Source organism: Trachymyrmex cornetzi, unplaced genomic scaffold (genome assembly GCF_001594075.2).
Source record: "Trachymyrmex cornetzi isolate Tcor2-1 unplaced genomic scaffold, Tcor1.1 scaffold16, whole genome shotgun sequence".
In the NCBI taxonomy this organism is placed as follows: domain Eukaryota; kingdom Metazoa; phylum Arthropoda; class Insecta; order Hymenoptera; family Formicidae; genus Trachymyrmex; species Trachymyrmex cornetzi.
In genome coordinates this window covers 6,785,892-6,801,034 of record NW_017296201.1, presented here as the reverse complement: position 1 = coordinate 6,801,034, position 15,143 = coordinate 6,785,892, and the positions used below count along the sequence as shown (strand labels likewise).

The following is a 15,143-nucleotide window of genomic DNA, read 5'->3' as shown; positions in this document are numbered from 1 at the left end:
GACCAACAACCTCTCCGTGGTGCGCATCGGATAATGCTAATGCTGGCGATAATTGAACAAAATGCATAGACAAGTTTGATATACTGTATATCCTTGAAAAAAAATCGTATAAAATTTACTTTTTTTTCAATTTGTAAGAAAAAAGTCCATACTTTTATGGACGGTTATCATAACATTTACGAGGAAAATTTACTCCACCCAGTAGAAAGTCAAACTATGCAAATTTCTTAAAAAAAAACACGTCTTTATTTTTGAAAAGATGCCAAATAGAGGTAAGGATAGATTTAAAATCCATCAAAAGCTTCGCAAAGTACAGACTTTACCCTTAAAAAACTTTTAAATGCAACCATTTTTCGCGAAGTTACGCTTATTTGAATTTATGCGAAATTTTAATATAAATTTATCTATGTGATAATTTTGTTGACAAGTGTATATGTATATATATGTATAGTATATTTATATACATACATATATGTATATGTATAATGTAAAATAGAACACAAAGCTAGCAGACTTTTCGAGTGAAATGTTTTATTGTTAAAAAGAGAAATGTGTGTGCGTGCGTGCGTGCGTGTGTGCAAATATGTATGTATGTATGTATACGTATATACACATATACACACGTATATGTACTAGAGCTCGGAATACCTGAGTACCCTAGTATTCGCCCGCTCCGTTATCCGTACATACGAATCCGGGCTTCTATTCTTGAAAAAAAACGTATGCGAGATTTTAGAAAAATACTAATATACGTAACGTATACCGTAGTATTTCTCTAGATTTTCGTATACGTTTTTTTTCAAGGATAAGGGCCCTGGTTCCGTTAATTCGAGTACTTGCAGAACCATGTACGAAGCGAATATCCACAGAACCATGTGCGATACGGGTACAACCCTGTACGGGTACCCGAGGAATCGCGAGCAATATGATGCTACAATTATATTTGCGTGTAATTTTGTCAATTTTAAAGGTGTGTGTTTAACAATTGTTTGCAATGATTCGTTTGTAAATATTCCGGAGCTAAACTGTTTTGTTTTCGCATTATGGATGTTACATACTAAACACATTTCCATATTTAATTTACTTTGCAGGGACTGTACATCCTTAATTCAACCTGTTTAACTACAAACAAAATAAAAATTAGTATAAACAATTCTAAAACGTCTTTAAAATTAGCAAAATTACATGCAAGTATCTATAGCATATAGCGGATATCCGTATGAAAACGGGTATCCGTATCGTCCACGATTCCGCGAATACCTATATCGCAAACGGTTCCACGGGTACTTGCATCGTACGTGGTTCTGCGGGTATCCGAATTAGCGAGTACCCGCGGAACTGATCCAGAATCGTATACACGGATGGGTAACGGATCTGCGGGAGAGTACCTGAATTTTATGTTACCCGGTTCCTTTTCCGAGCTTTAATATACACATATATATAGATGTATAGTATAGAATAATCTCACTATTTCGAGATTGAACATATCCGTCCTGTATTTATTTAATTTCCCTCATTTAAGAATTCGCGTTATTATTATGAAGCAGATGTTTCATGCTATTATAACACAATATAATAGATAATGTTTATCCTCTTCTTATTATCATCTTGTAACGTAGTCTGACCAAATCAGCTAAATCAAAAATTTAGCATAGATATTATTAGCTCAAAAACCGAGCAGATTCAAAAAAAATTAATTACTATGCTCGATTAAATCTTGTTTTAAATTCAATTTTTTTGATATTATTTGGATACTTTTATGCAAAATTTAAATGAGCAAATGTTTTCTACTCAAAGCGTTTATTTTTTATTGCAAGGATATAAATAATACACATTGTATATTATTGTAAGTACACATTGTAAAATTGGCTTAATTGTTTCATAAAATCAGACTTTAATCGAGGGCTGTGCGCCGGTGATGTATAAATTTTTTTCTGCAGCGGACGAGGGGCCAAAACGCGCAATAGAATTAAAATACATTGAAATCAAATTGCATTAAAAGAATTATTGACCAGTCACGTAAATAAAATTAGTCGGTTATAGCGTAAAGACGTTAATTAGATTCGCGTGGCACTCGTCGCTCTTAATAAATAAATAATGAAATGCATCGCTAGACGTTAAACTTGAAAGATCATAGGTTAAATCTGTTCTACGTTAGACATACACGTTTATTCACGTGACTTGGTCATTTCATCGTCTAGAAACTTTTAAACTTAATACTGGCCTTTCCTTGTACGATATATGCGATAATACAAGATAATTTAAATCACACACAAGAAAGGAGAGAGAGAAAGAATAAATAAAACAACGTTGACATTTAACGGTGTCGCAAGCACGTTATTACGCTTGAGACGAAGCACTTTCCAAATATATTTGGTATAAGCAAATGATTATTATAATCAGATAGTTCGACAAGACGAGCGAGAATTTTGCAATATCGCTCGGGATGACAAGGCGGTTCAATAATACTCGACCAATACTATTAACTTTTAAGATGAAAATGCACATGTAAATCTTCTTTTCTTAAGTCAGTCTTTACTTCTCTCAAATTAGTACGTCCCCGTATACTATTTATAAATCCTATTAGTCTTGATTATAATTATTATAAATCTCAGAACGATGCGTTCGTGCCATTACATTGATGCTAATCGTTTCTAAATGTGTCATCGCGGATATTATAATGATTGTATATTCATTCTCAGTTCATTTCTCAGCACAATTTAATACAAGAGTGTGTACATAACCAACAACAGCAACTTTAGCACCATCACCATGTCCGTTCGATGTGATGTAATGAAATGTAAACGTATAATGAGAGATATATTAATATATTATACCACAAAGATACGTGTATAATTAGAATTGTACTCTGCGTAACTTTACAAAGAAATAAAAATACTCGATTACTTAAATTATATTATCGATTTAATTCGAGTAGTATATACATATAAGAATAGAGTGATTTTAATCAACTCTTTATAATTTATTAAATCTAATACTTGTTACCCAGAAGCAAAAATCAACTTAATTCTACAAGCAGTCTATAATAAAGAATTTTTTTCAAATACGGTTTGACAGAAGCTATAGCTGTAATTAATCGATATCAAAATTACAATGCAGCTGTTAATTAGCTTGCATTCTTTTCGATTTTTATAATGAATAAAATATGTTATCACAATTGTTAAAAAACTTACATGTGACAAAAATTTGTATTTTTTTTATTTCATTTGTTTTTATTATAAGAATTTATAATGAAAAATGAGAGTTTCTTTTGATTTTATTTATTTTAGAAGATGTGACTGCTAAAAAAATGTCATTTTAAATGCACCGTACGTATTACTCTGTCGTAAACTGTTTATTATTCTCCGAAATAAATACAGCTTCGTGTATTGCGAAGACAAATTTTGAACAGAACCTTTTACCAATTTTTGATTGCAGAAAGATACCAAATTGTATATAGAATTTGTATTATCTGACATTGTCGGTAAATTGCTGTCAGAAATATAACAAAGCCTGCTAAACATACTATGCCAGCAGATTGGTAGCAGAAACCGAGTAAAGTCTTGCATAACCTGACGGCTGACTAAAAAATGCAGATTATTATCTATATATTTTATTTAAAAATTCTGAATGGGTATTAATGTGGCAATAAATCGTAAGAAGCGCGAGAATATTTGTCATAAAAATCTTTTAGTATGTTATATTTATTTTATTTTTATATTTATCTATCGGAATAATTTGTAGATTTACATGACAGATTTCAGATCATTTTTTCCCTTAAAATAAAAATGTATCTTTTAAAAAATATCTTTGATATAGTTATTCTTTTTTTGTTACCAATTTATGCAAAAAGCAATTTAAAGCTGTAACTTGAAAGTACAAGTTATAATTTAAATAATTATTATTTTTGTTAAATTAAAAGTTATTTTAAATTAATCCAATCATAAAAAATAACAATAAAAATGGAATTTTGTATAATGTACAAGACCGTCTATTATACAGACATATTTATTTCAAATTATTCTTACATGATTAAAACGTTCACAAATTTATCTTTCATCAAGACTTTCCAATACAGAAAAATAGAAAACAAGATAGACAGATGTATAGTCGCCAAAGAAGATTATGTATCAGTAGACGTGTAGAATGGGAGTAAAATTAGAAGACTGTGTTTAGTCTCTCGAGTTCTCCAGAGTGCTGCCGCTGTTGCTGTTGTTCGATTCGTGAACTCTCTCGATGTCTTTGTGTACTTCTTGACGTGTGGTATTGTGTTCCGTGAACTCATGATTCTCGTCACATTGCTGCCTATCGTTTTCGGTCTCCTCGGTCGAATGCTGCCGCGATTGCACTGCTCGTTGCAACAGCTGCGGATTTCGAGCTCGAGATGCTGATTTATCCTTTGATTTTGCGCGCATCTCCTTACGTTTTGGTTCTCGATGCAGTGATTTCTTTGCTAAAATATAGATTAATAACACAGGCCAACAAAATTTAATGGGGATTCTTGTGCTTCGAACTTTAAAAGATGTTTCCGTAGGATTACGAAATATTTCAAAAGAAAAAAATCGTAAAAAATATCTGACAATTTATACTTATAACTGTATGTTTCTTTTAAATCCTTTTTTGAAAAATTAATTTCCGATTATTTGTTCAGAAGTTATGAATTTAAAGCGCCAAAGCAAAATCGACGACCACCAATCACAGCGGACGTGCCTAGGAGCTTTCTAGTCTCAAGCGCGATGACTTGTGTCCAATCGTATCGTGTGCAAAGTGATAAAAGTATACTGATAAAAGTAACTGTAAAATTCGTTACCGTTACCAAAAAAATGTAACTTTGTTACCGTTACAGTTACCAAAGAAAAAAAGTAACGCAGTAAAGTTACTAAAAAAGTAACTAGTAACTGTAACTTTGTTACAAGTAACGAGTTACTTCCCTGAAATCACAGGGTATATATATATATATATATATATATATATATATTTCTTGTATCTTAAAAAGCGTCCATTAATCATATAGCGCTATTCCTGATTGAAAACTGATTTAAGAGTTTTTTAAAGAACATCTTTAAGATATTCTGTAAAAAACACTAAAAGATATTTTAGAACTGTTTTATGTTTGGATTTTATCCGCTAATTTGGCAATTTTTAGAAATTAATATCTCGTTAACTATTGCAAAAATTGTAAAATGACTCAAGATTTTTGGTCGCAGTTTTTGATCAAGAATAGCGTTATTTGAGATATATCCTGTATATTTCATATATATATATATATATATACCTTTTCTATATGTATATGTGTATACAATATATATATATATATAAAACTTGTTTTTCTAAACAACTATATCTATACATATAATTAAATAAAAAAGACAGCAATGTATAACTCTTAATTCTTAATTTAGTACATTTTCTATTTTATTTTCTAAGGTGATTTATGTATATTAAAATTACCTCGAAAAACGCGTTTTTGGCTCACGTCGCTATCGCATTCACTTTCATCAGAAAAATCGGACTCGAGCTCTCGCTTGGATACTCTTGAACGTTTCGTTTTGCAATTGAATAGCACAGGCGAATCGTTCCTTCTATGCAAGAAATCCTGTCCGGATGAATGATCCTCGAACTCCTTATCGTCTTTGTATGTGCGCTTTCGTTGTCGTCGCTATCATCATCATAAATATTAAAATTATATTTTGTATGTTTTATTTAATTAAATAGCAATAATTTTCATTCACGATATAGTACAAGAAAAGAATTTTAACAATTATTCTCATTGTTGTTTTATCATAAAAAATAATATATCATTTATTATGTATATAATATATCCTTTATAACGCTTTTTAAGTTTTCATGGGTATTATCTTTAAAGATACCAGAAGATTTGCGAATTATCGCTGTGTTCTCATTACCATGTATCAGCTCTTCGCCCTGATGAAGTAAACGACAAGATTCACGAAACTTTGGCATTAGCAATAGATGAGAACACGGCGATAACCTGCAAACCGTCTGGTATATATAATTTATTTTATTCAAATATATTTATAATCTTTCTTGAAGTTTTGCGAAAATAGTGGCTTTACGTTTAATTTTTCCGTCTCTTCGCATTAGCATAGTCTCGTGTTACTGCCTATGTCACAATAGACTCTTATTGCAATTTGCTATAAATTCTTTTAGCTCACAACGTAAAGATAATATGATTAGCATTTATATTATTAAAATCTCTTTAAAAAATAATATCCCTATATACCGGGTATTCAAAATAAAATTACAAATTTTTATCTCGGAAACACGACATTATACATTTAGATTAGAAATCAGAGTTTGGTCATGAGATAGTCAATCTATGATTTGTTTGACATTTTTCATTAAATCGCATTATAATCCGAGCAAGATGGCACATATCTTTTTCTTTCTCGCACTACTGCAAAAAATAAGATAATCATATTTTTTCTCATTCGCATTATTTTGACGAAAAATGTCGGAACCGTTGTCGTGGCTATAGACTCTGTTATTAAAAGATGTCTCTAATTTAAATATATATATACATATATATATATATTAAATTTAATGTATTGTTAAAGTAGTTTAAACTATTCGAATAACAATAACTCTAATTGACGCACCTTTCGATTCTGGGCGGCATTGGTTCGTCTAATGTATGGCGAACGTCGAGATTTCCTCCTTACTTTAGTATTACGATGTCTACTATTTCGTCGTCGAGTAATTTTTTTCCTATATTTATAGATTTAAACAGAATCACAGTAATTTTAATTTCTTCGTTTTTTTTCCGAGCCAGCGTTTTATATTTATGTTAAACCTCTTATATATGTAATAGTCTATCATCGATCCATAACAGATTGTAGACGTTATTTATTACAATAAATTTTAATAGATCTTACTTATAAATTTAAACATAAATGTAACATATAAAAATTGCACTGTCCAACACGGATTTTAGACTACGAATGGAACAAAGTGATTTTTATAAACTTTTTATAACTGAATCCATAAATGAAATTGTTCTATCACGCCAGGTTTTCGAAAAACTTGAACCTAAAGGTGCTAAAAATGGCATTTTGGGTTCTTTGAGCTAAAATATTTAAAAAATGTAACGTGATAGAGTAATTTCAATATTATAAATTTGTTTTCAATGACAAAATATATATAAGAGTCGTCTATTTTATTGACCGCTTTATGCAAGAAGCTATAGTTATAATAAAGAGGAAGAAAATTAAATTCATATATATAAATATAACACTTTAAGGTCCGCTTATGTAATTTGAATAATCACCTGTTATTTTTTATTTTTTTACAACAAATGGGAGACAGAAAAATAATGCAATGCGCTATTTATATGCATTTTTTCCACAGAATCTAATAGTGAATTTATTTTTATTCAAATAAAATTTTTGTTAATTGGTTAAACGATAATTGTTTGAACAAATTGTATATGATAATTGTGATTCCAGATTTATAATGAGAGAGACTTCACAAACTATTACATTCAGGTGATTATTCAAATTGTATAAGCAATCCTCAAAGAGATATATTTATCTCTATGGATTTTAATTCTCTTCATCTTCGTGTAACTGTTGTTTCTTGCATAGTCACCAATTAAGTAAGTGACTCTTATAGATTTTTTGTTGCTGAAAACGAATCTGTGAATGAAATTGCTCCATCACATAACGTTTTTGAGTATTTCAGCTCAAAAAACATAAAAATACCATTTTTGGTATCAATTTTCTCAAAAACCTGACGTAATAGAGCAATTTTATTTATAAATTCGTTTTCAACGACCAAAACTATATAAAAATCACTTGGTCCTGTTCGTGATCTAAAAAAAAGTTTAAATTTGTCAGAGAGTGTTGTTATCTTTGAAATGTGAAACTTTAAATTAGTCGAAAAAGGAGAGTCATAGCGTTTAGAAAAATTTCGGCGTACTTGCGCTCTTGTGTTTCAGAGGATTCAACATCGCTAATCGGTGTTTCTACATCGGATTTCGATTTTTTTTGTTTGTTTATCTGATTGTTAGTTGGTTCCTTATTAGCAGGTGGTTCCTTAGCAGGGTTAGAGACAGAATTAGGATTTAAAGTAGCCAGTGCTTTATAACGACCACTCCTCTGCCGTAGAAGTCCAGCATTTACTGCATGCTTTAAAGCACGATGTACCTATCGAGTATGTTATAGAAACATTTAAATTACTTAAGTTTTATTATTGATCATAATAGAAATTATCTTTTTCTTTTTCTTTTTCTATTTCAAAAAATAATCTATAATAGAGATTTTTAAGTGTTCATAACATAAATAAGATTAGGGGAAGGATAAAACAAAATTTTTTAAAAACATTATAAACTTTTTATCTGAAGTTCAATTTCTTAAAATAAATGTATATTGTAAAAATTTAAACAAACACAAAAAATATATTTTCACTTCTAGAAAATTGGAATTCTGAGAAGCATTTCACACACGAATTACTGTGATAAATAAACACAAATTGTTAAAGAAGAATATTTAAAATGTAATGTTTGTGTAGGCACACACATAATAACTTTTAAGATAAATATTTTTGTATATTACCTGCAGTGTCAAATTTTTTGACGATACGTTGCTATGACGGATAAAACTGAGAACTTCATGAGCTGATGAACCTTTGGTGTCACTAAGATTTGCTACTGCATCTAGCACGCGAGCCATAAGTCGCGGATTTGACGGTCGAACCATTTTCGTGATTCACAATTTACTTGATTGCTGCTTGATTATTCTTGTAAATGTCTAAACATTAAATTTCAAATTATTCTATTGCAAATTAACTTATTATTATCCTATTATTATAGTAATAGGATAAATTTCAAATTATCCTATTATTATCCTATATAAAGAATAAATAATATAGTATTGAATATAGTAATAATATAGTATTAGAATACTAAATATATTCAATATGGAATTCACGAGTGTCTGTTTAAAATAATTATTATGTTTTTATATTTTTAGCGTTTTCCAGTTACGTGACACAACACTTATATTTTTAAGGAATAAAAGAAAATTATTTATGATAGATCTTTTTGAGTTCATATTGCGAATTGCAGGACCAACTCGAATTTTTTAATGCTACTTTAAATTTTCTGAGATTCATATCTACATGCCATACTTATATGCATTATTACCTGACAAACTCTCGGAGTAAAAAGATATCCAATTACTTTTCTTAATGTGACAAACGGTTTTGATAAACCCGTCGTAAATACGGGCCGTCTTTAAGAGCACCACGAATTTCGTTGAGGCATGTCGTTGTTGCATCGAAGTTGTCACCGATACATCCGTCGTCTCTAAATGATGTTCTTCGTTTGTTTGACGATGCTTCTTTTTTCTTATACTCAAGGGCGTATTCAGATTCCCACCCGGGTGCTCCCCGGAGGCCGGTGTCATGTCATCCTATATTTAATGTTCGGTAAACAACAAGAATAGAGTGATACCTGTGTGGCACTTGGGTATCTGAACATAGTCCAAGCTGTTATACATATTATTCCGAATTCGGTAAACACTGGATAGAATGATTACGGATGCCTCCGATTTACAAAACCGAACACAGATTCAGAATCGCAAAACATTTCTTATTTTAATCTATATACGATAATAAATTGTACATACATACACTCGGTTAAATAATCTGAAATTCGAAGAATGCAACACTATACTGAAATTCAATAAATCATCTTAAATTATTATATATAAGCTATGGCGTATTTAGTATAATCAGAGAATTTCAATTTATTTACATAACTCACCATAATCGAAGTTCAGCTTTATATAGTCCAAATCATATCGACAAAGAAACAAAATAATAATGGAAATATTATCATTACAAAATTAAAATATAAAAAAATGTTATTAAAAATAAAGAAGCCTGATAATAATGTATCCTATATTAAAATTGGCGTGTCACGCTTTTTTGAAGCCTCTTTTCAAAGGGGTGTAGAAGTGCTCCGATTTCGAGGTGGTTTCGTATTCGGTGGTTTTTGGGGTCGCTCGTTCCGAAATCCTGATAAAAATTTCGAATTTCAAAATGGCTGAACCAATATGGCGGACGGAAATGTTACCGAAATCCTAAATGTTTTCTGATTTCGGTGAAAATTGGTATCGTGAGGTTTTTGAAAGTGAGAACAGGGGTGGGGGAATTAGGAGAAAGTCTTTGTACGGTAAGGGGGGTAAGACAGGGGTGCTCACTGAGTCCGTTGTTATTCAATGTAATGACGGCGGACCTGGAGGAGGAGATGAGAAAGGTAAAATGGGGGGAAAGTGAATTTGGGAGATATATATAGGAAGGTATATAGGTAAATTAGCTAAATTTTATACTAGCTAAATATAAAATTTTTTGTAAGGGGGCTGAGTAAACAGTCAATCAGCCACTCCCCCCACGCGTTAAAAACAACCGATTTGGAAAATTAAATACACAGGATTTATGCGCTATTTATGCGCTACTATTTCCAGGCATTTTTGGTTGTTGCTCTGCAACACTTAAGGCACTTCTCTCTTGGAGCAAACAGTCATATTCACCCCTAAGTCACGTCTGCCTAGCTGACCCCCCACTTAACCAAATCTTAATTAAAAAATCATGGAATAATGCGCTATTTATGCGCTACATATTTCCGCAAAAAAAAATTTTTTTCGCTCATTCCGTTCGAATGCGAGCGTTGACAGAACTAGTGCGCACTCAGTGCACTTTAAAGTCGTTGTACTGGTTGTACAGCCGGTTACAGAGAGGTTGCAACACTTTTTTTTCGATGGGTTTCGGAATGCAGTTTGCCGAACGATTAGTTCTTATTTATAGATCTATGAGTAAGAACCAATTACTTGAAGAACAAGCTGCGTTCTAAAACCCATCGAAGAAAAAGTGTTGCAGCCTTTTAGTAACTGACCATACACAAATCGATATAAAGATGTATGTTTAATAAAAATATAGAAACAAATTAAAACGCGAAATATTCAATACATTTTATTGTGCTATTTTGACAAAATATACATTGGATATTTTCTCAATTGAAATATCTCATTCAGAATGAGGCTGGAGTCCCATAGAGCGGAAATTTACAGCAGAACAGCGAGACCAATCACAATCGCAGAAAAGAAAGCAGAGTAATGACTGCAGAGTGGCAATTGGTTGCGCAGAGTTCCGTTCCGCTATAAATTTCCGCTCCATGGGACGCCAGCTTGAGTCATTCTACATTTAAGGTAAATTTTCATCACGAGCTGCTTAAACCAGCTGTTTCAGCGACAAAAAGGATCGCGTGGTCAAAATTGATAAATATCAAGCGTTCATTTTGGTCACGTGATCCTTTTTGTCACTGAAACAGCCGGTTAGAGCAGCTCGCGAAAATTTACCTTTAGGGCCTGCGCACAATAGAGGAACAAGAATTAGATATTAAGATTTCAACCTATCAGAAACCGTGTATTCCGATGTAATCAGTTTCTGATAGGTTAAAATCTTAATATCTAATTCCTGTTCCTCTATTGTGCTCAGGCCCTTAGATTAGAATAGTGTATACTCACTGACTAAAAGGTTGCAACACTTTTTTTTAATGGGTTTCGGAAAGCAACTGCTCACCGAGCGATTGGTTCTTACTTATGGATCCGTAGACAAGGACCAATGGGTGCATTCAGTACTATGACCGCTCACTGAGCGCTCTTGTATCTGTTTGGTCTATATTTTTAGATCTAATGGAATATGCCAATCAGATCCAAGAGCTCACTGGGCGCTCAGTGTACTGAATGCACCTAATCGCTCGGTGAATAGGCTGCATTCCGAAAACCATAGTAGAAATTCTGTTGCAACCTTTTAGTCGGCGAATGTACAACAGCAGACAGCTTTAATGTGCACTGAGTGTGTACTAGATCTGCCAATAAAAAACGCTATAAGATAAATTACATTAAAAATGATAATATAAAAAAAAATTAAGATTTGTTTATAAGAAAGTAATAAAACTTGTAACATCTATTCGACATTAAAAGCAGAAATGTAACGGAAGTTACTGAAATTCACATTATCTATTTAGACTAGAAATATCTATTTCAATCCGCTAAAGCAGGTATTGTAGATGCTGTTATCTTGCGGAACGATTAGAATCGATCAATAACTTTACAGTTTGCATTATTGACATATTTTATTATTTATATATATGTATACATATATATATATACACACACGCACACATGCACACACACATACCGAGTGTTCAAAATAAAGCATTACAAATTTTTATCTCGGAAACAAAGCATTTTAGAGAAAAACGTTTCATACAAAGTTTTGTAACCAAGAGGGAAACGATGAGGATGATTGGCTGCGTTCAGCAGAGAAAAGTTTTGCTGTTGTAAAATTCTTCAATAAGGTTGGTTTATACATTTAGATCCATAAGGAACTAAATTCATAAAGAACCAACCATATTAAAGAATTTTACATAATTGCAAAGTTGCTTTCTCTGCTGAACGCAGTCATTGGTTTGAGCTTGGGCGGTGTCAAGGTCAGAGCAAGATCACATAGAAGTTTTTGAATAAGATTGCCTATTTATTATTATCTACATATTCTCGTAGCTTATCTCGAGAGCTTTACAAAACACTATATTTTTTTATTAAATGATATGTTTTTCGAGGTATATAGCTTGAAAGTTGTAGTACTGCCGATATTAGCATTCTCTATAAGGTGTTCGGCCGACGACTAAAATCCTCTTGAATGTTGTTCAGGATTATGACTTTGATAACATTTATCAAAATCAAGGCCATTGGAGATTGTTTTTTTTAATGATTATTTTTATATAAAAACACCAAGAGAACGCTCCAGTGATTTCAATCCTAACAAATATTATCAAAGTCATGATCCTGAACAACATTCAAGAAGTTTTAGCCGTCGGTCGGATAAACTGTAATCTACAGGTTGTCGGTTCTATTTTCACCAATTATGTTGCAGCTAACCTGCATTCGCTGCATGATTGGTTAAAATAGAACCGACAACCAGCAACCGTAACGGCAAACTGTAGTGATTACGACCATATCTTGGGTAATGCTACACATACTGGCCATATTATAACTTTCAAACTGTATAACTCAAAGAATACTTGAAAAAATATTTTATTAGTGTTTTAAAAAGTTCTCGAAGAGAATACATAATATACGACAATATGTAATAAAAAATCTTGTTCAAAAAATTCTATGTAACCTTGCTTTGATCTTGACACCACTACCCAAGCTCAAACCAATATATAACTCATGTCCCCCTCAAAAATTTTGATTGAAACATTTCAACGCGTTAAAAACTTTTGAATTTGTATAAAACATTTTTTTCAAAAATACTTTGTTTCCAAGATATAAGTTTGTAACGCTTTATTTTAAACACCCAATATACTTTAAAAGAGAACGATATACATAGTCTCTTTTACATTACATTTAAAAATATTCTTATTCTAATAATTATTTTTATGCAATTTGAGTAAATTTAATCCGATCTATCTTTCTCAATTAAAAATAAGAAATGATTTTTTATATAAAATTTATTTTCGATAAATTCCATATAATAGGAATATCATAAAAAAATTTAATCTTAATCTAGTTTCTTATGACCCACGCATGAATTACAATTTTCGTAATACATAACAAGTTTACATATGCCCTTAGATAAATGTGTTCAAAATCGCAATGCAATTCAAACATGCATGTTATGATAGTAGATAGCAACAGTGTGAAGGAAAGATATATATATATATATATGTTGTATATAATACACATATATAACTTTATATATATATATGAGGCATTCTTTCTCAAACGGGCCACCCCTTCTCTCCATTTCAAATTTCAAACAAAAAAATTTTAGTACGGCTTAAATTAAAGGTGTCTACTTTTTAATGCCGTTGGGCCCTTTTTAAAATCAAAGTTATCAATGCATCGGTGACGTTTTTCTCAACTTTTCACGAAAATATCAAGGTTTACACTAGAAAATCTCAATAATTTTTTTTGGTAACTATTGATTTTAGAGAAAATTTCCTTAGAACAAAAATGTCCTAGAATTGGTTAAATACTCTAAAAATTTTTAAGATTTTTTGTAGACGTTTTTCAAAATTTCGATTTTCCGAATTTTCCAAAAATATAAAATTTTTTTTGTGTTATCGAAAAAAAAATTATTTTAACTTCAGACACCGAGTACGTCTAAAATCTATGTTGGATCTGCCATTTTCATTTTTATGACATAACCTTCAATTTCGTGAAGTCCACATCCAAATTAATATTTGAGGTCTTATAGAATTTTCAAAATCATATATTTCTCCTTCTTTCCAAAGAGAACTATAATTAATAATCACGTTTTGTGTCATTTAATCCTTCATATTTCATTTGGGTCTTAAGATTTTAAAAAGGGCCCAACGGCATTAAAAAGTAGACACTTTTACCTTTAATTTAAGCCGTACTAAAATTTTTTTGCTTGAAATTTGAAATGGAGAGAAGGGGTGGCCCGTTTGAGAAAGAATGCCTCATTATATATATATAAAAATATAAAGAGGATAATTATGCTTTTTCTTTGCACAAAAATATATTTCACAGAATGTTCATCTTCAAGTGTGTTTGGAAGTATTTGCCGTCTCCTTTAGTCGCTTGTTTATTAATTTCCTTGTGACGTTCTCGACTTACTATCTCTTCTAAGACTTCTCCATCGCCTTTAATTAATCTTTGCAAAAACACAGAAATTAATTTTAATAATAAATTTGATTGGACACACTAGAGTACATTAAAGCCATTGTACACTTATATAATCTAAGTATAAAAGTGAAAATATATAATAATCTAAGTATGGAAGTAAAATGCAAATATTTTCAATTATAAAATACATACTTTATTTAACAGCACAATAAAATATATTGATTTCACGGTATAATTGTTTTTAATTAAACACACATCTTTACATCAATTTGTGTAAAACGGCTTTAATTACATCAGCGTGCATCGAGTGCATCCAATCAAATTCAATATAATATAAGACATACAAATGAATGTAGAAGCAAGACAAATTCACAATTATTATATATACAGGGTGTTTGGCGACTACCGCATTTTTTGTCATACGTGGGTAGAACAGCCTATACTGAATCAAAAAGTCCTGTACCA

General features: G+C 31.2%; 2 protein-coding genes across 4 annotated transcripts in view; both read right to left on the bottom strand.

Moving 5' to 3' along the window:
• Positions 1–4,080: 4,080 nt before the first annotated feature.
• Positions 4,081–9,338, bottom strand: LOC108758724 (UPF0396 protein UM04995). 3 transcript variants are annotated; one of them, XM_018503804.1, is made up of 6 exons: positions 9,164–9,338; positions 8,574–8,768; positions 7,939–8,165; positions 6,621–6,729; positions 5,452–5,659; positions 4,081–4,453 (listed from the first exon to the last, which is right to left on the bottom strand). In XM_018503804.1, exons 2-6 carry the CDS (start codon positions 8,715–8,717, stop codon positions 4,173–4,175), a joined length of 969 nt encoding a protein of 322 aa, XP_018359306.1. In that variant the 5' UTR covers positions 8,718–8,768; positions 9,164–9,338; the 3' UTR covers positions 4,081–4,172. The 3 variants fall into 3 exon arrangements, with proteins under 3 accessions (XP_018359306.1, XP_018359308.1, XP_018359307.1); XM_018503806.1 differs by having other exon boundaries at positions 5,452–5,656; XM_018503805.1 differs by having other exon boundaries at positions 9,200–9,338.
• Positions 9,339–14,557: 5,219 nt separating this feature from the next.
• LOC108758796 (ADP-ribosylation factor-like protein 6-interacting protein 4) overlaps positions 14,558–15,143 on the bottom strand; it is a 2,878-nt gene continuing 2,292 nt past the window's right edge. Inside the window, exon 3 of the mRNA XM_018503922.1 lies at positions 14,558–14,706. Within this exon, the coding sequence (XP_018359424.1) occupies positions 14,577–14,706 (130 nt within the window). The 3' untranslated portion in view covers positions 14,558–14,576. The remainder of the gene's footprint in view (positions 14,707–15,143) is intronic.

Excerpts from the sequence above, each read along its gene's own strand:
- LOC108758724 (XM_018503804.1), bottom strand. The coding sequence starts at position 8,717 with ATGGTTCGACCGTCAAATCCGCGACTTATGGCTCGCGTGCTAGATGCA. Across the intron at positions 8,166-8,573 it reads CAAAAAATTTGACACTGCAG|GTACATCGTGCTTTAAAGCA; the intron begins GTAATATACAAA and ends CATACTCGATAG. Across the intron at positions 4,454-5,451 it reads CCAAAAACGCGTTTTTCGAG|CAAAGAAATCACTGCATCGA; the intron begins GTAATTTTAATA and ends TCTATATTTTAG.